The sequence below is a fragment of the Salmo salar genome, chromosome 22 (genome assembly GCF_965601325.2).
Source record: "Salmo salar chromosome 22, fSalSal1, whole genome shotgun sequence".
Lineage (NCBI taxonomy): Eukaryota > Metazoa > Chordata > Actinopteri > Salmoniformes > Salmonidae > Salmo > Salmo salar.
The window spans coordinates 50507920-50534687 of record NC_138312.1 but is presented as its reverse complement, the minus strand read 5'-3'; the positions used below and the strand labels follow the sequence as shown (position 1 = coordinate 50534687).

The 26768-nt window shown below is 40.7% G+C and overlaps 2 protein-coding genes across 4 annotated transcripts; one reads left to right on the top strand and one right to left on the bottom strand.

Annotated features, from left to right (window-relative positions):
* Positions 1-1970: 1970 nt before the first annotated feature.
* LOC106583618 (fibronectin type III domain-containing protein 11) lies at positions 1971-9168 on the top strand. Its single transcript, XM_014168007.3, has 2 exons — positions 1971-2079; positions 8165-9168. The coding sequence occupies exon 2, from the start codon at positions 8170-8172 to the stop codon at positions 9166-9168; it is 999 nt and encodes a 332-aa protein (XP_014023482.2). The 5' UTR covers positions 1971-2079; positions 8165-8169.
* Positions 9169-21957: 12789 nt separating this feature from the next.
* p2ry1 (P2Y purinoceptor 1) lies at positions 21958-26505 on the bottom strand. Of its 3 annotated transcripts, none has more exons than XM_082967321.1 (2): positions 25215-26505; positions 21958-22301 (listed from the first exon to the last, which is right to left on the bottom strand). In XM_082967321.1, exon 1 carries the CDS (start codon positions 26330-26332, stop codon positions 25313-25315), a length of 1020 nt encoding a protein of 339 aa, XP_082823447.1. In that variant the 5' UTR covers positions 26333-26505; the 3' UTR covers positions 21958-22301; positions 25215-25312.
* Between the last annotated feature and the right edge of the window lie 263 nt (positions 26506-26768).

Here is a 26768-nt window from a genome sequence, read left to right as displayed (position 1 = left end):
GGTAATACCATTATAGAATAGAGCTTATATAACGATTCATCCAATTATAGCCTTATAAGATGTCAGAGATGTTGTCATTTCAATATGTAAAAACACTGGTGACATTCGACTTAATCAAGTAGCTAGAATAAACATTTGGAATATTCTCTTGACAAATCCAGTCATATGATTGAATATAATTGTTGAAACAAGCCTATGTAATGATGATTTAGTATGTGTCCCAAATGGTACTTTATTCCCTACATAGTGCATGACTTTTGACCATAGGTCCTGGTCAAAAGTAGTGCACTATATAGGCCATGGAATAGGCTGCCATTTGGGATGTAACCCTAGCTTTTAACGCTATCTCACTCAGCTGTGCTGTGCAAACACAACTATCTTCAATTGAACAGACAGTGATCAGTAATGCAGTAGATCTACACTTGATAACTCTGATATACTCATATTATGAGTACATCAAAGTTATCAAGTGTAGACCTACTACATTACTCACTGGACTATTACAGTCACAGATTGTAATGAATGCATTTGAGGTTGATAATGTCATCTCTGTCATAATGTCATCACTGTCATCTCCTTAATGTCATGTCCATCCAATAATGTCAGGTGTGATCCATTATCCTATCTTATCAAATCAATGTTTATTGGTCGTGTAGGCTACACAAATTTGCAGATGTTATCGCACGTGCAGTGAAAATACTTGTGTTTAGAGGTTATTTTCCTGGCACCAGTCCGCCAGGGCTCTCACCTCCTCCCTGTAGGTTGTCTCATCGCTGTTGGTAATCAGGCCTACCAGGGTTGTGCCAGAAGAGGCCTTATAGAAATGTTTTGCAATCAGAACTGTCTATAGGCCTATGGTCATTTTTGATCATTTCAATTAATATAGAACAGAAATGGCATATTTGTTCTTTATGCATGCTTTTATCAACAGTTAGTCCTAATGTCATCGATATAGGCTATCGAATGACTGACTCAAATGTGATATTTGGAAATAATTATTGGTCTTACATTGTGAAACAAAAATTCATTTCCAACCGAAATGCAGCTAGCCTTTTCATTTGGAACCTGGTCAAGAAAAGGACACCCTTGAAAATGTCAATTTCCTTCAGCTGATTTTTCAGTAGGCTACTTTACCTCATAAGTGTGTTATTCAATTTATAATTACATGTATTAAAAGTAAATTTCTTCTTTGAGAAGCTTTTGGTATAAGATGACGCTGACAGACATGGAAGCTCTGTTTCCAGCTCCTAAGTCCAAGCATTTCGCTACACCCGCAATAACATCTGCCAAATATGTGTATGTGACCAATAACGTTTGATTTGATCTTTGCCCAAGTGCACTGCTCCATGGTATGATTAGCCTAATGAACACACAAGTGAAATGACTTGGGACTGGTTTTCCAATGTTAGGCTATATTTGTGTGTGTATACGGCTTTAGATCATAGTCCTAACAATTGTTTTGAAGGATCATACCTATAAGTCTATTGTTCAATCAGATGGTGTGATCAACAAGTCATTACTGCAGTTCCAGTGACAATTGTATAACGCAACAGATGGTCTTTACTGCCACTTTGTGGTCGTCTATAGATGGTGCAGGTCTCAATATTATCTCCATCATAGGTTTAAATGTCGGATTACGTCCTTCTCTTTCTAAAAAAAATGTTGTATTATCTACTGGAAAACATAGATATTGGAATGAAAATGTCGTGCATTTCATGTAATTGGTGTAGGCCTGACGGGTGTAAAAATAGGCTAGTCGTGCAAAGTCATTCGAAAAGACGCATGATCTCGCGAATGATTAATAGGCTAATAAATCAAAGTTATCGAACATTCAATTTCCAACGCATTATAATGAGATATAATATGTAAAAAATAAAAATATCGTTTACAATGTTGAGAAATTAAGCCAAGGCCTCTGGCTACTGTAATCGTCTCAAAATGTATGCAAGTATGACCTCACACTGTTGCACCTGTGCCATTTGAGTTCGTAGCTATGGTAACTTTTAAAAGCACCAATAAAAACAACATTTATTTTCAAACTATTCGTGGTGCAAGACGGCAATGCATTAGACCGAGCAGGTAAGACATTCTGCTTGAATCCAGTCGGTTGGTCAAAGAGAGTTGAGAGAGAGCTTCGCTGTGCATGTTTTGAACACTACCGGAAGCATAGCTCTTCTGTAAATAGTAGAAGAGGCGAAGCGAGAGCGATAACTGGGCCCAGAATCTGTCTTGTCCAGCAGGTGGCGGTTTTTAGTTATTTTTTCGCTCAACAACCGATTAGTCTTTGTATGGAGGTCAGTGAGTGTCGAATTTGGTCCACCAAAATGTAATGGCGTATTTCATCGAATAGAAGTGCCGTATTGCTTACGTTGTTACGAGTGTACTGGATAGCTAGCTAAGTAGGACACGTGACATCCCGGATACTTTGAGAAAAAGACTTTTTAGTGGAGGTGTACCTGTTGTTCACGTGCCTATCTGCCCTTTCATTGGCTAGAAGGGTCCCACCTGAACTCGCCTCCTGCTGACTGCCTCCAATTTTTGAAGGCATTTATTTTCATTGTTAGAGCAGCCGTTTGAGTATCTGGTCAATATAAGGAATAATCTTCTGCTTCCACTAACCTATCAGATATGAATTGTCTGGATACAGTCTCAGTCATTTGAGGATTGAAGATTAATATATTTTCAGGTGGGCGAATTTCCTGGTGCTACTGTAGCTAAGAATTAATCATGACTGAAAATCTATTAGGCTAGCCTATAATTTGATGAGCAGGCATAGGCCATAGCCTACAGATTCAGTCAAATATTGGCAGACTGACCCTTGCATGAATCACTTTTTCTTTTAAAATACAGTACCACTCAAAAGGGTTTTTCTTTATTTTTACTATTTTCTATATTGTAGATTAATAGTGAAGACATTAAAACAATGAAATAACACATGGAATCCAAAAAAGTAACCAAAAAAGTGTTAAACAAATCAAAATATATATTTTTGATTCTTCAAAGTAGCCACGCTTTGCATTGATGACAGCTTTGCACAGTCTTGGCATTCTCTCAACCAGCTTCATGAGGAATGCTTTTCTAACAGTCTTGAAGGAGTTCCCACATATGCTGAGCACTTGTTGCTTGCTTTTCCTTCACTCTGCTGTCCAACACATCCCAAACCATCTCAATTGGTTTGAGGTCGGGTGATTGTGGAGGCCAGGTCATCTGATGCAGCACGCCATCACTCTCCTTCCTGGTCAAATAGCCCTTATACACCTGGAGGTGTTTTGGGTCATTGTCCTGTTGAAAAACAAATGATAGTCCCACTAAGCGCCAACCAGGTGGGATGGCGTATCGCTGCAGAATGTGTTCCCTGAATTCTAAGTAAATCACTGACAGTGTCACCAGCAAAGCACCATCACACCTCCTCCTCCATGCTTCACAGTGGGAACCACTCATATGTTCACCGACTCTGCATCTCACAAAGACAGCGGTTGGAACCAAATATCTCAAATTTGGACTCATCAGACCAAAGGACAGATTTCCACCGGTCTAATGTCCATTGCTCGTGTTTCTTGGCCCAAGCAAATCTCTTCTTCTTATTGGTGTCCTTCAGTAGTGGTTTCTTTGCAGCAATTCGACCACGATGGCCTGATTCACACAGTCTCCTCTGAACAGTTGATGTTGAGATGTGTCTGTTTCTTGAACTCTGAAGCATTTATTTGGGCTGCAATCTGAAGTGCAGTTAACTCTAATGAATTTATCCTCTGCAGCAGAGGTAACTCTGGGTCTTCCTTTCTTGTGGCGGTCCTCATGAGAGCCAGTTTCATCATAGCACTTGATGGTTTTTGCGACTGCATTTGAAGAAACTTTCAAAGTTCTTGAAATGTTCCAGATTAACTGACCTTCATGTCTTAAATTAATGATGGACTGTCGTTTCTCTTTGCTTATTTGAGCTGTTGTTGCCTTAATATGGACTTGGTCTTTTACCAAATAGGGCTATCTTCTGTATACCACCTCTACCTTGTCACAAAACAACTGATTGGCTCAAACGCATTAAGAAAGAAAGAAATTCCAGAAATGAACTTTTAACGAGGCAAACCTGTTAATTGAAATGCATTCCAGGTGACTACCTCATGAATGTGGTTGAGAGTATGCCAAGAGTGTGCAAAGCTGTCATCAAGGCAAAGGGTGGCTACTTTGAAGAATCTAAAATAAAAAATATGTTTTCATTTGTTTAACACTTTTTTGGTTACTACATACATGATTCCATATGTGTTATTTCATAGTTTTGATGTCTTCACTAGTATTCTACAATGTAGAAAATAGTACCATTTTTTTTTTTTAAACCCCTTGAATGAGTAGGTGTGTCCAAACTTTTGACTGGTACAGTACATTGAAATGGAAAAATCTTTTGGTGTTTACATGTGTATTCATTTAACTTGTTACTTTATTCGTAGTTATATGTACATTTCTACTTCAATTACATCGTGCCCTTGCACATTGACTCAGTACTGGTACCCTGTGTATAAGTTATTGTTACTCTTTGTTTATTTATTATTACGTATTTACTTTTTCAACGTACCCTGCAATCACACCTGCAACCCTGTACATGTGACTGTTAAATAATCTGAATCTGTTATTTCTCTATTTTCTTTCTCTATGCATTGTTGGGAAGGGCCCGTAAGTAAACAATTCACTGTTAGTCTACACCTGTTGTTTACGAAGCATCTGACAAATAACATTTGATTTGATTTGACATACAACTGCACAGGACCAAGCATAAAAAAATCTAAACTGAAATTTAGATTTTTCACTTCAAAGTCAAAAATGTCCTGGACTAAATGATAAAAAATTCTGATGAATTTAGTTGGAGGCAGTTATTCTCATTTATTGTATAATTTATCTCACATGTGGTAAGTTGCAGGTGCCTACAGGGGAAAAATAACAATTCAACCAGTTTTGAAAAGAAAAAACAGAACATTCTGCTCCATTGAACCTCATTGTAAATTTCAACTGTGCCAATATATTTGACCGCATCTATCTGTAAATAGCGATTTCACTGTATATTTCATTTATTCAAACATATTTTAACCAACAAGCTGTCAATGTATTATTTAATTTAATTTTGGATTTAATTTAGGATTTTTTGTTCAAGCAGGTAGCCAATTGTTTTTTATAAAAAGGCCAAACGTTGTCCAACTTACTTTCGGTCTTGCTGTATTTGTTTTGAGGGTGGAAAAACATTAACGTTGATCATTGGCTAGGCCTACTTCTTACCTGATAATGTTAAAGGGAAAGAAAAATTCTACCATTTGTACAAAAAATCATGAAAAATAAAACACTAATATATCTTGATAAGATAAGCATTCTTACTTACTTACTTGCTTACTTACTGACTTTCAACTCCCTGAGTCAATACATGTTAGAATGACCTTTGGCAGGGATCACAGCTGTGAGTCTTTCTAGGTATATCTCTAAGAGTTTTCCACACCTGGATTGTGCAACATTTTCCCATTATTTTTTAGAAAATTGTTCAAGTTTTGTCTAATTGGTTGTTGATCATTGCTAGACAACCATTTTCAGGTATTTTTTTAGATTTTCAATCAGATCATAACTGTAACTCGGCCACTCAGACACATTCACTGTATTATTGGTAAGCAACTCCAGTGTAGATTTGGTCTTGTGTTTTAGGTTATTGTCCTGCTGAAAGGTAAATGAATCTCCCAGTGTCTGGTGGAAAGAAGATTGAACCAGGTTTCCCTCTAGGATTTTGCCTGTGCTTATCTCCATTCCATTTCTTTTTTATCCTGAAAATCTTCCCAGTCCTCAACAATTACAAGCATACACATAACATGATGCAGCGACCACTATGCTTGAAAATATGGAGAGTGGTACTCAGTAATGTGTTGTATTGGATTTATCCCAAACATAACACTTTGTATTCAAGCCAAAAAGTTTGTTGCTTTGCCACATTTTTTGCAGTATTACTTTAGTGCTTTGTTGCAAACAGGATGCATGTTTTGGAATATTTTTATTCTTTACAGGTTTCCTTTTTTTCCCTATGTCAATTAGGTTAGTATTGCGAGTAACTATAATATAGTTGATCCATCCTGTTTTCTCCTATAGAAGCCATTAAACTCTGTAACTGTTTTAAAGTCATCATTGGCCTCATGGCGAAATCCCTGAGCGGTTTCCTTCCTCTCGCAACTGAGTTAGGAAGGATCAGTGGTGTAAAGTACTTAAGTAAAAAATACTTTAAAGTACTACTTAAGTAGTTTTGGGGAGTATCTGTACTTTACTTGACTATATTTTTTACAACTTTTACTTCACTACATTCCTAAAGAAAAGGATGTACTTTTTACTCCATACATTTTCCCTGACACCCAAAAGTACTCGTTAGATTTTGAATGCTGAACAGGACAGGAAAATGGTCCAATTCGCATACTCATCAAGAGAACATCCATGGTCATCCCTACTGCCTCTGATCTGCCAGACTCATTAAACACAAATGCTTAATCTGTAAAGTATGTCTGAGTAGTGGAGTGTGCCCCTGGCTATCTGTAAATTAAAAGAACATGAACGTTGTGCTGTCGGATTTGCTTAATATAAGGAATTTGAAATTATTTATACATTTACTTTTGATACTTATTAAGTATATTTTAGCGATTTACATTTACTTTTGATACTTAAGTATATTTAAAATCAAATACTTTTAGACTTTTACTCAAGTAGTATTTTACTGGGTGACTTTCACTTTTACTCAAGTCATTTTCTATTAAGGTATCTTTACTTTTACTCAATTATGACTATTGGGTACTTTTTCCACCACTGGGAATGATGCCTGTATCTTTGTAGTGACTGGGTGTATTGGCACATGATCCAAAGTGTAATTAATAACTTCACCATGCTCAAATGGATATTCAATGTCTGCTTTTTTGTTTTTACCAATCTACCAATAGGTGCCCTTCTCGGAGGCATTGGAAAACCTCCCTGGTCTTTGTGGTTGAATCTGTGTTTGAAATTCACTCCTCTACTGAGGGACCTTACAGATAATTGTATGTATGGGGTACAGAGATGAGGTAGTCATTAAAAAATCATGTTAAACATTATTATTGCACACAGAGTGAGTCCATGTAACTTATTATGTGACATGTTAAGCACATTTTTTTACTCCTGAACTTATTTAGGTTTACCATAACAAAGGGGTTGAATACTTATTGATGCAAGAAATGTCTTTTTTTCCCTCAATTTTTTAAAATAATTTGTAGAAATTCCACTTTGACATTATGGGGTATTGTGTATAGGCCAGTGACAAAAGAAATCTGTAATCTATTTAAAATTCAGGCTGTAACAAGACAAAATGTGGAAAGAGTCAAGGCGTGTGAATACTTTCTGAAGGCACTGTACTTAGGCCTATTTCATGATCTCTAGCATTGTCTTAGGTCAGATGGCACGATGCCTTTCACGTTAGAATAACACCACCTGTCAGAAGACAGTGGATCTCTAGCTTATTCGTTTTTTCCCTTAATGTTGCATCATTTCAACTGTCAAGTGGTGAACCACAACATTTTTCTTTACAGGTTGACAGTTTGTTTTTTCTCTTGAAAGAAGAAGTCTCAAATCTGTCTTCAATGGAAAGCCTGACCAAAGAAATAACTAGCCAAGTTTGTTGTTGCTTATCAATCTTCAGAGCACATTCATTGTAAAGAAAAGTTTGTGATCATATGCTCTTTCTTAAAAAAAGTAGGTGCCTGGCTAATGAAGTATACTTAAAAATAACAGAAAGTCCTGCACACTGTGTATGCGTCCAATTACCACCTTTATTGATGATGTTTCCATCCACAAAAATCTTCTACAGGTCAAACGGGCTGAGTGCTCACATAAACAAATATACACATTTCACCCATAGGTTAGAGTGTACAAGGTGGAAAATTGATCAATGTGCCCTTGAGCAAGGCATTTAACCCTAATTTGCTCCAGGGGCGCCGTACTATTATAGCTGACTTGTAAAACAACACATTTCACTGCACCTATCCGGTGTGTGTGACAGTAAAACATCATATTTGTTTTCATTCAGTTTAACCTTTACATAAGAGAGAAAACATGCAGCTTGCCAAAGTAATACAGACAGAGATGTTTAATTAAATGACGAAGGAAAATCTCCATGTATGTTTTGCAGCTGACATGAAAAGAATGATGACCCCCCCGAGCGATGACAGTGACGTCAGCGATCAGCGCCACCCCATGAAGTCACGCTGCGCTGGTGGCCAGGGAGGAGACAGCCCCGGCATTGACCCGAAAAAATGGATCACCTTCAAAGACCTCCATGACCAGGTCACGCAGCTGCTCTCCACTAAGCTCAACCCCTGTAACATCAAGCAGTGCAAGTCCAAACTGGACATCCTCAATAAGTGCTCCTATTACCTGGAGGTCATGCGCCAGGACACACTCCACCAACCAGACCCACAGCAGCAGCAGAACTACCTGTCCAACTCCACCATCCTCCACCTCATCGATCCCTGGAAGTTCCAGCGGATGAAGAAGCTGGGCCACAGCCAGGTGCAGATCCAGCTGAGCCTGCTGGAGGAGCTCTACGAGCAGTTCTGTAAGGGCAAAGTGGAAATGGAGGCCATAGCCAGCCAGAGCGACTATGGCGATCAAGAAGTCGCCCACATAAATGGGAGGATAGCACATCTCATTAAGGCGTTCACGGACTTTGACTCGACACTGATGCCCGGGGAGCTGCACACAAAGCACCGGCTCATCTCCGAGACGGGCAACGCCAAGGTGCCCCAGATCCATTTGAGGCTGTCCGTCAAAATGCCCGTGATGTTCGACACGTCACGCTCGGAGGCTCTGACCGACTGCGCCCGGCTGCACTGGGAAATGGCCGGGCAGGAGCAGCAGGAGCCTGGGGAACAGTTTGAGATCCGCTACAAGCTCCTCCAGCCGACCAACACGGAGGAAGGGAACCAGCTAGGAACGGTGACCTGCAACTCCTACTGCATACAGGTCAACAACCTGTTGCCGCAAAGGTGCTACGAGTTCACAGTGAAGCGGGCTGACGCCTGCTGCCTGGTCTACGGGCTCTGGAATGACACCATGGTGCTCAGAACCATGCCACTATCCCCAGGGGGCTTCACCGGGAGCCAGGAGAAGAGGAGGAGGCTGTTCCCCTGGTAATGGGCTAGCGTGGCGTGAGTGCATAGCAATATGAAAATAAAGACATTTTAATTTTTTTAATCTCTCTAATAAAAGACATTGTCAAGATTTTGGGGATGCGAGCCTAGTCCTTTAATCATGATACAGAGCAAAACAAATATTGTTCTTGAGAATGTGTCTGATATGTTGTTATGGCATTGTTATGTCTGCCACCTAGCCATATGGCCATACCAGACATAACACCTACAACTGTGGAGAGAGTGAAGAAGGTTTTACATTTCCAATAGCAGCATAAACATAGACATTTCAATACAATAGCGGATGTCCATAATTATGGCGGCCCCCATGCACTTGTCACAAATGCCTTGTTCGCGGTATTGTACATTGATCTCCTTTTTTTTTCATTGCATTGTCTTTAGCAGAGTATACTGTACATTATCCCAATTTTAGCTCCAAGACCGTGGAAATTTGGAAAAAAAACGATACAGTATTTTGGCATATTGAACCATGTTGTACACCGTAGTTTCATAACTCTGTGGATTGTGCTAAAACAATGAAGTCATATCTGAATCCCGCCATCTTTATGCAATTTTGCAGATGAAATACATTGTTGATAATTTGCGTTCAAGCAGTGCTTTGACGGTGAAGAAAACAATTTTTTTGTGCACTGTGTGTGGTATAGCATCTGTGTGGTCAGGGTTACTCACAATCAAACAATCTGACTGTCACGTCCTGACCAGTGAAAGGGGTCATTTGCCATAGTAGAATGGTCAGGGCGTGGCAGGGGGGTTGTTTTGTGTGTTTTGGTGTTTGTTTGTTTCTAGGGGAATGTGTTCTAGTTTTCATTTTCTATGTTTCGTTTTCCAGGTTTGGCCGAGTATGGTTTCCAATCAGAGGCAGGTGTCTTTCGTTGTCTCTGATTGGAAGCCATACTTAGGCAGCCTGTATTTTCTTGTTTTGTCAAGTGTCGTCATTAAAAGCATTGAAAATGAGCACTATCCACGCTGCGTCTTGGTCTCCATTTCACGACCCCTGTGACACTGACGTTTAACTTAATACACTGATGTTTAACGTAATACACTGTTTAACTTAATACACTGATGTTTAACTTTAATACACTGACATTTAACTTAATACACTGATGTTTAACTTAATACAATGATGTTGTCACGACTTCCGCCAAAGTTGGTGCCTCTCCTTGTTCGAGCGGCGTTCGGCGGTCGACGTCACCAGCTTTCTAGCTGCCAACGATCTACTTTTCTTTGTCCATTTTTTTTGTCTTGATTGTACACACCTGGTTTCCATTACATTATCATTTATTCCCTATTTAACCCTCTGGTTCCCACATGGTTTTGTGCGTATTTGTTCTTTGTTAAGTGGTCGCTCTTTTGTGTTGAGCTGGATTGTTTTCCCTGTATGGAATTAGTTTGTGATTTATTTCGAGTAAAGTACGTTTTTACTCAGTTCTGTGTCCTGCGCATGACTCCGTCCTACCCGCTGCACACTGACACTTGACTGATGTTTAACTTAATACACTGATGTTTAACTTAATACACTGAAGTTTAACGTAATACACTGAAGTTTAACGTAATACACTGAAGTTTAACGTAATACACTGCTGTTAAACGTAATACACTGTTGTTTAACTTAATACACTGTGCTTATGCAATTGTCATGACGTTGGCCTCTTTTGGTACAGGGAGGACAGTTGACCCCCTTCCTTTTGCACCACCACCCAACCTACCTTCCCCCCAATCCACCCGGTGTGTAAAGGGTTGTAAAAACTCTAAAATTCCAGGAGAGTCTCTGGCCGCATGGCCCATAGAGAGACAAAGGAAATTCTTCCAACTCATAGAATTGGAGAACCGAGCGACATGTGTGTGCTGGAGAAGGTATGGAAGATTGGTGAAGAATCCAGCTACGAACTGATCCGCTTGGTACAATTTTGTGATACTCAGAAGAGACAATATAGCCATATTACCATAAAACTGTTTATATAATAGCATCAGCTTGAGACATGCAACATAATGGTTGTATAGAATGTATTAATAAGGATAAAGCTTTTATAATACACATGAGATGCTATTGTACTGATGTAATGTGATAGAATTGTATTTCTGTAACCAAATCTAACTCAGTCATAGGCACGCCCCCAGGGACCCATACAGGACCAGGCGTCATTTGACAAGCCTGTTCTATGGGCACTATAAAACACCCCCTGATTTACATTTCTTCAGACCAGGCCTACACTCCGTGGCCACATAGGTTTTACCATCTAATTCCTCTACTGAAAGTGAACCATACCACGTGGTTAACTTTTAGACTATTGATACCGACAGAATAAGAACAAATCTTTGATATTAATTATTAGTCTGCAGCTAAGTAAATTATATCATCGAACGCGAAGACCAACGAAACAACCACTCTATGACGACATTAATGAATGTCGCTCTGAAAGATCCATTCTAACCGAGAGAGAGAGAGAGAGAACGCGGACAAAACTCCCCAACAGAACAGAACTCTCGAACAAGGATCACGACGACACATGAGCGTAAATATGTATTGATTGCAATTGTTCCCGAATGAGTGAGCCTTCAATTGTCAATTGTTAATATTAATGAACTCTGTGTAACTTCTCAGCTGACCGTTTATGACCCATTGTCTAACAGACCAGCCATGCTTGTTAGCCATTAGGGCACATTACTATACCAATCCTTTGTGACGATAATTACTGTTTGTATGTTTTCTGTTTAATTACTTAGTGTAGTAAATAAATGATTTTAAGACAATTGATGTATGGATGATTTTAGTAAAGACTGGGTTCGTGCAGATACAACAATTTACGACGTTTGGAATGAGACTGGACTAGAGGTAAAATACACCAGAAGATAATCGGCCTATACTATAATAGAATATAATATTATAGTGCAGGAAAGTTATATTAGGAAAATTATAGTTTTGTAATCTGAATATTCTCCTTGGTGCCCCGATCTCCTAGTTAATTACAATTAAACGATTAATCAATTTAATCGCGTGATAATAATTACAGGGAGCTAATTGATAAACATATCTAAAGTTTAATGGTAACCCCAAAGACACGACACAATCATATAGGTTATTATTGTACTAACAATGACCTATATTAATTGGGTAACTAATGACTATGACCAGCTCGCTCAGCTACTCACTGGACCCAATGATCACTCGGTTACGCATGCCTCTCTCTAATGTCAATATGCCTTGTCCATTGCTGTTTTGGTTAGTAATTATTGCTTTATTTCACTGTAGAGCCTCTAGCCCTGCTCAATACTCCTAAGCTAACCCTTTAGTTCCACCTCCCACACATGCGGTGACCTCACCTGGTTTAAATTATGTTTCTAGAGACAATATCTCTCTCATCGTCACTCAATGCATAGGTTTACCGCCACTGTATTCGCATCCTACCTTACCTTTGTCTGTACATTATGCCTTGAATCTATTCTACCGTGCCCAGAAACCTGCTCCTTTTACTCTCTGTCCCGAACGTACTAGATGACCAGTTCTTATAGCCTTTAGCCGTACCCTTATCCTACTCCTCCTCTGTCCTGGTGATGTAGAGGTTAACCCAGGCCCTGCAGTGCCTAGCTCCACTCCCATTCCCCAGGCGCTCTCATTTGTTGACTTCTGTAACCGTAAAAGCCTTGATTTCATGCATGTTAACATTAGAAGCCTCCTCCCTAAGTTTGTTTTATTCACTGCTTTAGCACACTCTGCCAACCCTGATGTCCTAGCCGTGTCTGAATCCTGGCTTAGGAAGACCACCAAAAACCCAGAAATGTCCATCCCTAACTATAACATTTTCCGACAAGATAGAACTGCCAAAGGGGGCAGAGTTGCAAACTACTGCAGAGAGAGCCTGCAGAGTTCTGTCTTACTCTCCAGGTCTGTGCCCAAACAATTTGAGCTTCTACTTTTAAAAATCCACCTTTCCAGAAACAAGTCTCTCACCGTTGCCGCTTGCTATAGACCCCCCTCAGCGCCCTGGACACCATATGTGAATTTATTGGCCCCCATCTATCTTCAGAGTTTGTACTATTAGGTGACCTAAACTGGGACATGCTTAACACCCCGGCCATCCTACAATCTAAGCTTGATGCCCTCAATCTCACACAAATTATCAATGAACCTACCAGGTACAACCCCAAATCCGTAAAAACGGGCACCCTCATAGATATCATCCTAACCAACCTGCCCTCCAAATACACCTCTGTCTTCAATCAGGATCTCAGCGATCACTGCCTCATTGCCTGCGTCCGTAATGGGTCTGCGGTCAAACGACCGCAGACTTCCCTGAAAAGATGAGGGGTCATCACTGTCAAACGCTGCCTAAAACACTTCAGCGAGCAGGCCTTTCTAATCGACCTGGCCCGGGTATCCTGGAAGGATATTGACCTCATTCCAACAGTAGAGGATGCCTGGTTATTCTTTAAAAGTGCTTTCCTCACCATCTTAAATAAACATGCCCCATTCAAAAAATTGAGAACCAGGAACACTCCAGACCTGACTTCCCTTGACCAGCACAAAAACATCCTGTGGCGTTCTGCATTAGCATTGAATAGCCCTCGCGATATGCAACTTTTCAGGGAAGTTATGAACCAATATACACAGGCAGTTAGGAAAGCAAAGGCTAGCTTTTTCAAACAGAAATGTGCATCCTGTAGCACAAACTCCAAAAAGTTCTGGGACACTGTGAAGTCCATGAAGAATAAGAGCACCTCCTCCTCTTGGCCAGGTCGCAGTTGTACTTGAGAACTTGTGTAAATGAGAAAATGGAAAATGGAAAATGCTAATATTTATGTGTTTATCTACGAAAACTCGTGTGAGGCCTTAGTAAGCCCTAGACAAAACAATGTCTGCATCCCAAATGGCACCCTATTCCCTATAGCTCTCTATTCCCTATACTGTTCCCTATAGCACTCTATTCCCTATACGATTCCCTATAGCACTCTATTCCCTATACTATTCCCTATAGCACTCTATTCCCTATACTATTCCCTATACTATTCCCTATAGCACTCTATTCCCTATACTGTTCCCTATAGCACTCTGTTCCCTATACTATTCCCTATAGCACTCTATTCCCTATGCTATTCCCACTCTGGCACTCCAGACTGAATTTACGAACGCACCCTTAAACTGAACATGCCATTATTGTACTAAGAATGACCTATATTAATTGGGTAACTAATGACTATGACTTATGATAACCAACCAATAACAATTCTTATGAGGCCTTAAGAACACAAACTTTCATAAACAGCATAATACTGAAGACACTAACACTTAGTAACAAAAGCAACATGTACAGGTATGCTGAGACAGAAGACCAAATTGTATAAAATAGGCAGAAAGCAATATAAACAGATCATTGATATGCAATTCACTCACACTGGTGAATCTCAGAGAATGTATCTCTTCACATACTGTATATTTCCCAGAGCGAACAGACTTGTTTTGAAGATCCTTTAAAATACTCCATTGGTCATTATTATCAAGCAGCTGCAAACTGCTTTTAGTTTTATTCGACAAATCCCATGGTTTAGCCTGCCTGTTATCAGACAGCTGCAAGATTGATTCGTTTCAATGATTCATTTTCCAGACATGATCAATCTTCTCCTGTCTATGTAAAAACATAATTTCTATTTTGCATACTGTCTACCCACCGTTCTATATTAACCATTCAAGTAGCAGTCTTGTGTGACAATCAAAGGAGGAACTCTCTACGACCTTCTCCTTAATCTATGGGTTTATAATACTCTGTCATATTCTCCTGTGTACATCATGACATTAAAGAAGTTGAAGTGAAGTTTCAATTGTCGCCCTCTCCATTCTTTCACAGCCAATCTTATATCCGGCCTCCCACGTACCAGACAGATAGAGGGTATTGTGAAATACGTGCATGTTTATAGTGCATAATAACCTTGCAGCATTAAGCCCAAGAACACACCCATACTTCCTAGTTTTTACATTGTGTCATATTGGCTATGTGTCAATTATTTGACCAGAAGGGAGCTGGGCACTAACGCAGAGCATTGTGGTGCGGACATGTCTCCAGTTCATTTGAAGTTCAAGTTCTTGAGTCCAGGGGGTTACTCTGTCTTTCCCTAGCCTGATCCCATATCTGTTTGTTCTATCATATCACATCCTCCTCTTCAACTGTGTAATCCTGTTTACTGCTGTGTTATGAGCCAAAATGCAAACCAGAGAGGAAGTGCTGTGTGTCATGGACTCCAGATTAATGAATGAGCAGCTTCCAGACCCTGTTGATCACTGCAAAGACGGGACAGGTTGACCACAAGGGGCCAGAGCTGGTTGTGACTAGATGGAGTATAGCCAAGACCAGAAGTACATTTACGTAGCAGGTTAGGAGACCATTTTAACTCATCCTAACCCTAATTCCCCTAACCTGCCATGTTAATTCTCCTAACCTGCTGCGTAAATTCTCTTAACCTGCCATGTTAATTCTCCTAACCTGCTCCAAAAAAGTAACTTTAGGTCATAGCTGTATACCACATACAGATGTAAGATCTTGATTTGAGCCAGTTTGCTACAGCAGGCAAATAATCCTGCAGCAACAGGAAATGTGAATTATTCTGGGGATTGTAATTAATAGACATTTTTGTAGGGGTTGATACATTTTTCATTAAACCCTTAAACCCTGAATAGAAACACACGGTGAGGCGTGGTTTAACGTGACCATGCCCCCATGTAGCCTACAGCCATAGGGTACTCCTGTTACTCCCATGTAATTAGCCTAACTTTGGCATCATCTTAAACTGGGACTTTTTTGTTGTTGTTTCAATAAATGCTTTCAGCTGCTTCACGCGTCATTATTAACATACTTGGATGTTACAACAACAAATTATTTGGATGACACTAATTTGTTACCCGACCTGCTAACACTGACAGTAAAGCTGTCGCATTATACTGACGTCACTGTTTGTTTACCTCTAGCTTTTTTGCCGATTAGCTGACGTTAGCTAGAGAAGTTAATCTTGTTCTAATTCGTGTAACTACTTGGATCTCGATCAACTGGTCGATCTCCAAGCCATTCCTAGTGACTCATCAAACATTTCTGTAAAAACAACGAAAAAACCTTGCGTCCCTATTTATTAAAATGTTTTCTGCTGTTGGTGGGAGGGGCGCTTGATTCAGCAGCCATAGTGCTGGGAAGGCGAAGTATTCCCATTTTGAACCATTTCATGTGTCTTTGTATTTATTTTATTTAACCTTTATTTAACTAGGCAAGTTAGTTAAGAACAAATTCTTATTTACAATGACGGCCTACCAAAAGGCAAAAGGCCTCCTGTGGGGACGGGGGCTTGGATTAAAAAAAATATTATAATAAATAAATATGGGACAAAACACACATCACGACAAGAGAGACAACACAGCACTACATAAAGAGAGACCTAAGACAACAACATAGCAAGGCAGCAACACAACATGACAACAACATGGTAGCAACTCAACATGGCAGCAGCACAACATGGTAGCAGCACAACATGGCAGCAGAACAACATGATAACAACATGGTAGAAACTCAACATGGCAGCAGCACAACATGGTAGCAGAACAACATGGCAGCAGCAGAACATGGTAGCAGAACAACATGGCAGCAGCACAACATGGTAGCAGAACAACATGGCAGCAGCACAACATGGTAGCAGAACAACATGGCAGCAGCACAACATGGTAGCAGAACAACATGGCAGCAGCACAACATGGTAGCAGAACAACATGGCAGCAGAACAACATGGTAGCAGAACAACATGGTAGCAGAACAACATGGCAGCAGCACAACATGGTAGCAGAACAACATGGTAGCAGAACAACATGGCAGCAGCACAACATGGTAGCAGCACAACATGGCAGCAGCACAACATGGTAGAAGCACAACATGGTAGCAGAACAACATGGTAGAAGCACAACATGGCAGAAGCACAACATGGTAGCAGCACAACATGGCAGCAGCACAACATGGTAGAAGCACAACATGGTAGCAGCACAACATGGCAGAAGCACAACATGGTAGAAGCACAACATGGCAGCAGCACAAAACATTGTACGAACATTATTTGGCATAGACAACAGCACAAAGGTCAAGAAGGTAGAAACAACAATACATCACACAAAGCAGCCACAACTGTCAGTAAGAGTGTCCATGATTGAGTCTTTGAATGAAGAGATTGAGATAAAACTGTCCAGTTTGAGTGTTTGTTGCAGCTCGTTCCAATCGCTAGCTGCAGCGAACTGAAAAGATGAGGGACCCAGGGATGTGTGTGCTTTGGTGACCTTTAACAGAATGTGACTGGCAGAACGGGTGTTTTATGTGGAGGATGAGGGCTGCAGTAGGTATCCCAGATAGGGGGGGAGTGAGGCCTAAGAGGGTTTTATAAATAAGCATTAACCAGTGGGTTTTGCGACAGGTATACAGAGATGACCAGTTTACAGAGGATTATAGGGTGCAGTGGTGTGTCCTATAAGGAGCATTGGTGCAAATCTGATGGCCGAATGGTAAAGAACATCTAACCGCTCGAGAGCACCCTTACCTGCCGATCTATAAATTACATCTCTGTAATCTAGCATGGATAGGATGGTCATCTGAATCAGGTGGGTTGAAAGAGGAGCGATTACGATAGAGGAAACCAAGTCTAGGTTTAACATTAGCCTGCAGCTTTAATATGTGCTGAGAGGACAGTGTACCTTCTAGCCACACTCCCAAGTACTTGTATGAGGTGACTACCTCAAGCTCTAAACCCTCAGAGGTAATAATCACACCTGTGGGGAGAGGAGCATTCTTCTTACCAAACCACATGACCTTTGTTTTGGAGGTGTTCAGAACAAGGTTAAGGGCAGAGAAAACTTGTTGGACACTAAGAAAGCTTTGTTGTAGAGCATTTAACACAAAATCTGGGGAGGGGCCAGCTGAGTGTCTGAAGGTAGAACTCTGCCTACCCGGCAGGCCAAGAGGACAAATCAAGTGCCCCTATAGGCCTACCGCTGGCCAATCAGATAGCTGTCTGCACAGTTTCGTCACACCATAGACTTTGAAAATAAGTCTTGAACACACAGGAAACTTTTAAAACCATGAATAGAGAGAGACTCAATTAATACAGCATCGAGCTGCTGTTTATATGAGTAAGTTAATATTTAACTTGTTATTCAGCACTGTCAACACTTTGTTCAACAGTTTTATAAGCCATAAAATGCGTGTTCTCCCTTCTTCCATTCACGCTACAACTAGAACTGCAGGTGCTATGAATAATAGCAAAGTGTTTCAATAAGCTTGCGTTGTTATTATTTGTGTCTTGTCTTTTTTTATATCAAGGAATATTTTACTTTCTCTGGTAATAGGAGTAACAACATGAATTGGTGCACGAGGCAGAAATAATGCAGCGCGACTAAGTTTCGCTATCAGCTGGGAGACTGTGTCCCTTCAGCGGAGGGAGGGAGAGAGGAGGGGGTCGGTGAGTGGGATGAGAGGCAGCCCCACCGCTGCTCCCTGCTCCCTGATGCAGGCCATCAGTCCAGTAAAATAATATACACTGCTCAAAAAAATAAAGGGAACACTTAAACAACACAATGTAACTCCAAGTCAATCACACTTCTGTGAAATCAAACTGTCCACTAAGGAAGCAACACTGATTGACAATACATTTCACATGCTGTTGTGCAAATGGAATAGACAACAGGTGGAAATTATAGGCCATTAGCAAGACACCCCCAATAAAGGAGTGGTTCTGCAGGTGGGGAGCACAGACCACTTCTCAGTTCCTATGCTTCCTGGCTGATGTTTTGGTCACTTTTGAATGCTGGCGGTGCTTTCACTCTAGTGGCAGCATGAGACGGAGTCTACAACCCACACAAGTGGCTCAGGTAGTGCAGCTCATCCAGGATGGCACATCAATGCGAGCTGTGGCAAGAAGGTTTGCTGTGTCTGTCAGCGTAGTGTCCAGAGCATGGAGGCGCTACCAGGAGACAGGCCAGTACATCAGGAGACGTGGAGGAGGCCGTAGGAGGGCAACAACCCAGCAGCAGGACCGCTACCTCCGCCTTTGTGCAAGGAGGAGCAGGAGAAGCACTGCCAGAGCCCTGCAAAATGACCTCCAGCAGGCCACAAATGTGCATGTGTCTGCTCAAATGGTCAGAAACAGACTCCATGAGGGTGGTATGAGGGCCCGACGTCCACAGGTGGGGGTTGTGCTTACAGCCCAACACCGTGCAGGACGTTTGGCATTTGCCAGAGAACACCAAGATTGGCAAATTTGCCACTGGCGCCCTGTGCTCTTCACAGATGAAAGCAGGTTCACACTGAGCACGTGACAGACGTGACAGAGTCTGGAGACGCCGTGGAGAACGTTCTGCTGCCTGCAACATCCTCCAGCATGACCGGTTTGGCGGTGGGTCAGTCATAGTGTGGGTTGGCATTTCTTTGGGGGGCCGCACAGCCCTCCATGTGCTCGCCAGAGGTAGCCTGACTGCCATTAGGTACCGAGATGAGATCCTCAGACCCCTTGTGAGACCATATGCTGGTGCGGTTGGCCCTGGGTTCCTCCTAATGCAAGACAATGCTAGACCTCATGTGGCTGGAGTGTGTCAGCAGTTCCTGCAAGAGGAAGGCATTGATGCTATGGACTGGCCCGCCGTTCCCCAAACCTGAATCCAATTGAGCACATCTGGGACATCATGTCTCGCTCCATCCACCAACACCACGTTGCACCACAGACTGTCCAGGAGTTGGCGGATGCTTTAGTCCAGGTCTGGGAGCAGATCCCTTAGGAGACCATCCGCCACCTCATCAGGAGCATGCCCAGGCATTGTAGGGAGGTCATACAGGCACGTGGAGGCCACACACACTACTGAGCCTCATTTTGACTTGTTTTAAGGACATTACATCAAAGTTGGATCAGCCTGTAGTGTGGTTTTCCACTTTAATTTTGAGTGTGACTACAAATCCAGACCTCCATGGGTTGATAAATTGGATTTCCATTGATTATTTTTATGTGATTTTGTTGTCAGCACATTCAACTATGTAAAGAAAAAAGTATTTAATAAGATTATTTCTTTCATTCAGATCTAGGATGTGTTGTTTAAGCGTTCCCTATATTTTTTTGAGCAGTATATATTAATATATATTATGCTCACTCAGCTGTGCCTCACAAGTAATATAACAAATGATCTATTACCAGTGTGATCATATACCTAATATTTTTAAATATCATTTCAAAATGGTCTGAGAATAACAACATTGGCAGGGCAATTCAAGCATAACCAATATGCAGTGATAATGTAGTGATAGCCTACTGCGCAAACCTCATTGCTGCAGAACTATTTTTAATTGGTTAATGTTGCATAGGATTACATTTTTTAAGTCCTCTTTTTAAGAAAATCTGAGCGATAGATCTCGGCTTGCATTTTGACCCAGAAAGTGATCTTAAATCAGAAAAGGTTGGTGACGCTGGTCTATGTACAGTAATTTTAATATTTTTTAGAATAAAACAATGGCCAGTTTGGGTCGCAGTTGCACATTCTTTTGTAAAAACAAATAGGCTATGTCTGGCCCTCGAATTAGTTATGTTTTTTTCAATATGGCCATTGGACTGATTGAGTTTGACACCCCTGGGCTAGCGTATATATTTATGTATCAAGCTATTTATTTAGCAAGCTAAAAACACAGAGCCTAACATTAGCTAGCTTGCTATCTGCTGGGAGGATGTCATGCCATTGGAGGAGTGGGTAAGTGACCGACTTTTTCCCCTCATATCGTTTTTCGGTGACTACAGCTAGTGTCATTTGGTTAGCTAGCAAGAAATGTGAATCGCGTTGCTAGCTATGCTGAACTTGTACGACTGTTATCCACAGTTAGCATATCTCTTAGTTGTCAATCAAATGTATTTGGCATTGATCAAATGGGCGGGCAGGCAGGCAAGTTGCAGGAAGACAAGTTTCATAGTCCAGTTCAAAGTGAATGATAGCAGCATCATTTGGCAAATGGCTTATTTGCATAAAGGCCTACTGTAGCTCTGATTGGCTATGGCGCACCGGTCTGCATAGACTCCTGTCCTGGACAAGACCAATGTTTTTATTAGGTTTTATTTACTGCGGTGTCTATTAATTGTCCAAACGCACAGCCACTTTCCCACTCTATATTGCTATAGAATTTTCACAAATACCTTACTATACATCATTCCCAAACATTCTATGAATTCATAAACACATGAAAATGACCAGATCTCAGTTCTCGCTTGTCAGAGAATGTAAAAAAAAGGTGTAATATTCTTCCTGGGGGTGTAGTGTTGCTAAAACCCTGTCAGTTCCACTTTAAGACGAAACAGAAGTATGTTAAAAATTACCAACCAAGCATATCCAAAATGTTTGACAAAATGACAAAATGAATGACAAAAAAAGAATACAGACATTGTTCGGGTTATGAGTAAAGTAGGAAATTTAACATTAGATCCCTACGGCTGTACCCTACTCGGGGGCGTGATCACGTTAAGTCACGCCTCGCTATGTGTATCTATCTATACACTACAAATTTGCATTTCCTGCTGTGCAGGAACATTCTCAGCAACAAAAGAGAGAACAAATTAAGATCCTACATCTGTAGTCAAAACTGCCAGGGCTGGACATCAGACCTGGGTTCAAATACTATTTGAAATCATTCAAAAACTTTCAAATACTTTAACTGTGCTTGATTTTCAAATAGCATTTGAACCCAGGTGTCACGCCGTGTGTGTAGGTGGTAGGGAAGTTAGGCGCAGGAGAATCAAACTTGGTATAAATGGAGTAGTTTAATAACGTAAAACAAAATCTCCAAAACCAAAGTACATAATAAAATAAACGTGGGTAGAAGAACCCGTCGCGCACCAATCGAATATCACGAGCATAACAACAAACAATCTCTGACAAGGACATGAGGGGAAACCGAGGGTTAAATACACAACATGTAATGAATGTGATTGGAACCAGGTGTGTAGGAAGACAAGACAAAACCAATGGAAAATTAAAAATGGATCAATGATGGTTAAAAGACCGGTGACGTCGACCGCTGAGCACCGCCCGAACAAGGAGAGGCATCGACTTCAGCAGAAGTCGTGACTCCAGGTCTGCTGGACGGGACAAAGGATATGAGGTATGAGATACTGTAGAAGTCAAAAACAATTAATGAGAATTTTGCAGTCATTGTGGGTTTCCCCCCTCATTATCTCCACACACTTTACTGTTTTACTTCGGGTGATTAATGGGTTTTGGAGGGAAGGGTGGGGTTGCTTGTTTTATTTACCAGAAACAGCTGTTGTGAGGGGAACAGATTTGATCAGGTCTGTTCTTGTAAATGGTGGGTGTTTTAGTTTCAGATGAAATGAAAATACCATCTTGACTTTTATTTACAGTCACCGCTAGAGACAAGCAGGTGTTTGGAGTTTCCCTTGTCTTGCATGGCCAGCCCTGATCATGAAGCACGTAGAGTCATAACACTGTACACACTCTACAGCATGCATCTGTCCTTGGCACTTGTCCAGTGTATTATTGAAATTGGTGTATTGTGGTAAGGCTTTAAAAGGGCAATCAGCAGTTGCTACATACATTTCTGGACTTAAATTAACGATATGTAGCCACCGATTCTTGAAGAATATAACTTATAAATGCCTCATGAGCTTAGTTCAACTGTCGAACCCCGTCAAAACCCCAAATATAAGCTTCTTACTCCAATGTTTACACCAAGTAAATGTAAACAATCACAATATAGCCTCAAACATGGTTAAAAAGACAAGTTTGATATCATGGATGGTCAGTCCTTGCATCCATAGCTATGTCTATGAATTTAAGAGTGGTTACAGTAAGTTAAACATTTGACTTAGTCTACACCTGTTGTTTACGAAGCATGTGACAGACAAAATGTTCTACAGCAACATCCCTCAGCTTTTTACCAAAACAGGGGCGTGGAGTACGCTTTGTTATTGTTTCTACTGCTGATCGCCACTTTAACAAGTGTTTTTTAGATAACTGAGTACATTGAACTCTGTTGTACAGTAGAAGTTCCTTAGCCTGGTCACAGATCTGTTTGTGCTATCATGTCAACTCCTTGTCACTCATTGTCATACTGTTATTCTTAGCTGATCTTGTGTACATTTCCTTGGTGTACATACAGTATCAGTCAAACGTTTGGACAGAGAGTGTGCAAAGCTGTCATCAAGGCAAAGGGTGGGTGCTTTTGAAGAATCTCAAAAATAACATCTAATTTGATTTGTTTCACACTTTATTGGTTAAAACATGATTCCATATGTGTTATTTCATAGTTTTGATGTCTTCACTATCATTCTACAATGTAGAAAATAGTAAAAATAAAGAAAAACTCTGGAAGGAGTAGGTGTGTTCAAACTGTTGACTGGTACTGTACATGTATAGTATTACTGCTACAGTGTATTTGGGTTGTTAATCAGCTTGGTCCTTCCGTTTTTGATGTTTTTCCCCCCCTTCATTTGAATTGTTTGACATTTTACTGGATTGTTAGCAGATAGTAATATAATCATTTTTCTGCACCCGCTATAACACCTGCAAAACTGAGGACACAACCAATAAACTTTGATTTGATTCAATAGCAAATCGTAGGTTGACGGTTTTCTTAAACTGCTGACCTCAGCGGAGTGCCTGGTGAGGTCATTCCCTAGCTATAAATGATCAATGCCGTAGATTCAACTCATTGCGCTGCAGACTTAAAATTAAATTAGACTTATTTTGGCACCGTTTTCTCATAACACAAACAGTCATCCACTAGGCCTGCACTAATGTCAACCCCAGCGTCCTCAGAAATTCTCTCAGTGGTCTGTGAAAGTAACAGAGCGGAGAGAAATATCACTGCATGCTTTTGCTGCTGGAGAATGAGACTTCTGAATACGCCTGGGTGAATTAAATTAGATTATTTATCATCAATCTCTAACTTTGACTTGGAGGATTCAGTCATTCCCTATTTACTATTACTCCTGCTCGTAAGTCTAAGTGGACGATGCCACTAACATTAGCCTAAAAAACAGACTTGTTTTGTGCTGATAATCCACTCCTTGTACTCGAATGCTAGCAGACTTGTGGTTTGTTTTGTTTTTATCAACTGTTCTTACATGAAAGTTATTTAGCCAGGGTATAAACTGCTATCATCCTAGCCAGTCAAACAGTCCCCCTCTTGTATGTAAGGATGAGAGAAAATGTTTCTGTGTCTGCTAAGAGAGAGTAGACAGATTTTTATATAAGATAGGTCTGGAAACTAGTAGTTGTTCTCTTATTTTCACTGCTCTATTTGCCATTAGGTTTTAATTTTTGTCCCAAAGGGCACCCTATTCCCTATTTAGTGCACTACTTTTGACCAGAGCCCTATGGAGGAATAGGTTTCCATTTGGGACGTAGCCCTATGTTTGCACAGTCCCGTTCTGTGACCTGCACCTGAAAAGCAACTGACCAGTCATATGACATTAATAAACATATATATATATATATGACATACATTTCCAGTGTATGTTTGTGTTGAGGGATTGTTCCCCTTAAGGGAATGAGTTCAAATCTTCTGTTTCCCCTGGGAAGACAATAAGTGTGGAGGAGTAGATATTATCTCAAGCACAAGGTAAGATGGACAGTCCTTTGAGCTTGATACCTTTTTATTATTTATGGACAACAGAGATAAATAATTCAGCTAGTAGGCTATGTGTAATAAGCTGCTGGAATGCCTGTAATTCTTATGCAATATCTGAAATGCATATTGAGTTTATGTTTGTTTCAGTAACATAGCCCTGCATATCACTCACTAAATGAATGGAACAGTATTTCACTTTACACATGGGTATTTACACATTTTTTATCTAAGATAGTTCTGGAAACCAGTAGTTAGCCCTGCATATCACTGACTAAATGCATGGCACATTATTTCACTTTACACAAGGGCATTCAACCACAAAAAGGATCTCACGTTTACACAATAAAATACTCTGAGAATGATTCATAAAGTGTAAAGAATAGCATATTTACATACTTACAGGCCTTTGGTACAATAATGGCGTAGACAACATCAAATACTAGAATAGCTGACAGTCAAGTTGTGGGTTTAAATAACTAGCTGGTCAAAGTTTACTGGTTAAGATTCTTCTGTTGCTGGATCTGCCTCCGGTGTATTGCGGTAAATCACAGCACCAGTCCATTGTACAAGAGACATCCTGGCTTGTTTGCTGAGATTGTGAAATCGCATGATGAAATCATCATTTCCAACTAAGTAAATTAACGGATTGATTGCGCTATTCATGCAAACCAGGCCGCGGCTGATTTGATGAGCAACATAAATATCATCGAAGCTTGCTTTGCAGGTGCCTTCCATTTTCAAAATCCTTATTTTCAAATTTAGATTTCTCAAAACATGGTAAGGGATAAAGCAAATTGAGAACAACACAGTCAAGATGATGACTAGTTTTAGACATCGTTGTTTCAACAAAGTATTGACATTGGCTTTGGTGGCAAGGACCACTACTATATGTCCATAGCAAGCCAGAATGATCAGTAATGGTATAACGAATCCGGTAATGGTCCAGCCAATACTGTACGAAAGGTAATCCTTGATAAAGTCGTTGGCTGTTGAGTCATAGCACGAATATGGGGAATTTTGCGCTGTCTTGTCAAAGAACATATCAGGAAGTATCTGAATGAAAACCAAAATCCAGACAAGAAAACTTATTGCCACGGAGTGGCGAGTGTGGATTTTCCCCATCACTTTCATTGGGTGCACAATACCGAGGTATCGATAGATACTGATGCATGTCAGGAACCCAATGCTGCAATAGAGATTCAAATTGAAGCAGAATCTGGTGATCTTGCAGAATGTTTGTCCAAATATCCATTTACTGTTTAGCGCGTAATAGACAACCAAAAATGGTAAGGTAAATAAGTACAGCAAGTCAGCTACTCCAAGGTTGAGAATGAATATGTTTATACTCCCAATTTTCTTCCAGCTTGTACAAACAGTTTTTAACCCACAGAAGTTTGCAAATGTCCCGACGACAAACACCAGCATGAACACAGCAGGTAAAAAGCTGTGCGTAAAAGGAAGGTTAATTCCTTCACATGCGGTCATGTTGAGAACGTGTGTGCTGTTGTCATCTGACATTTTCCCCGTCTTTCTTTTTGATCAGTGAAGTTTAAACACAAGCTATAGAATATGAATCGATGACGCCCAGAAGTGAATGAAATCAAACTTGGTCATGGAAACACATCGTAAATCGCAGCCGTCCACCATCATGTTGAGCATGGTGAAACCAAAGATATACACCCAGTGAGTACAGAAGTCCATGGACGTTGAAAATACATAGACATTTGGTCCGTTGGCCCTGGCCTTGATTTTAACGTCCACAAATGTAGTTTTTTTGGTCCGGACCGGCCTTGATTTCAAAGTCCACAGCCTTCCGGACAGGACCAAATCTGAAACCAATTATAGACGTCTATATTTGGTTCAAATTTGGTCTGGACCAGCCTTGATTTCACCCACTTGGGAGCAAGGCTCACCCACTGGGGAGCCAGGCCCAGCCAATCAGAATAAGTTTTCC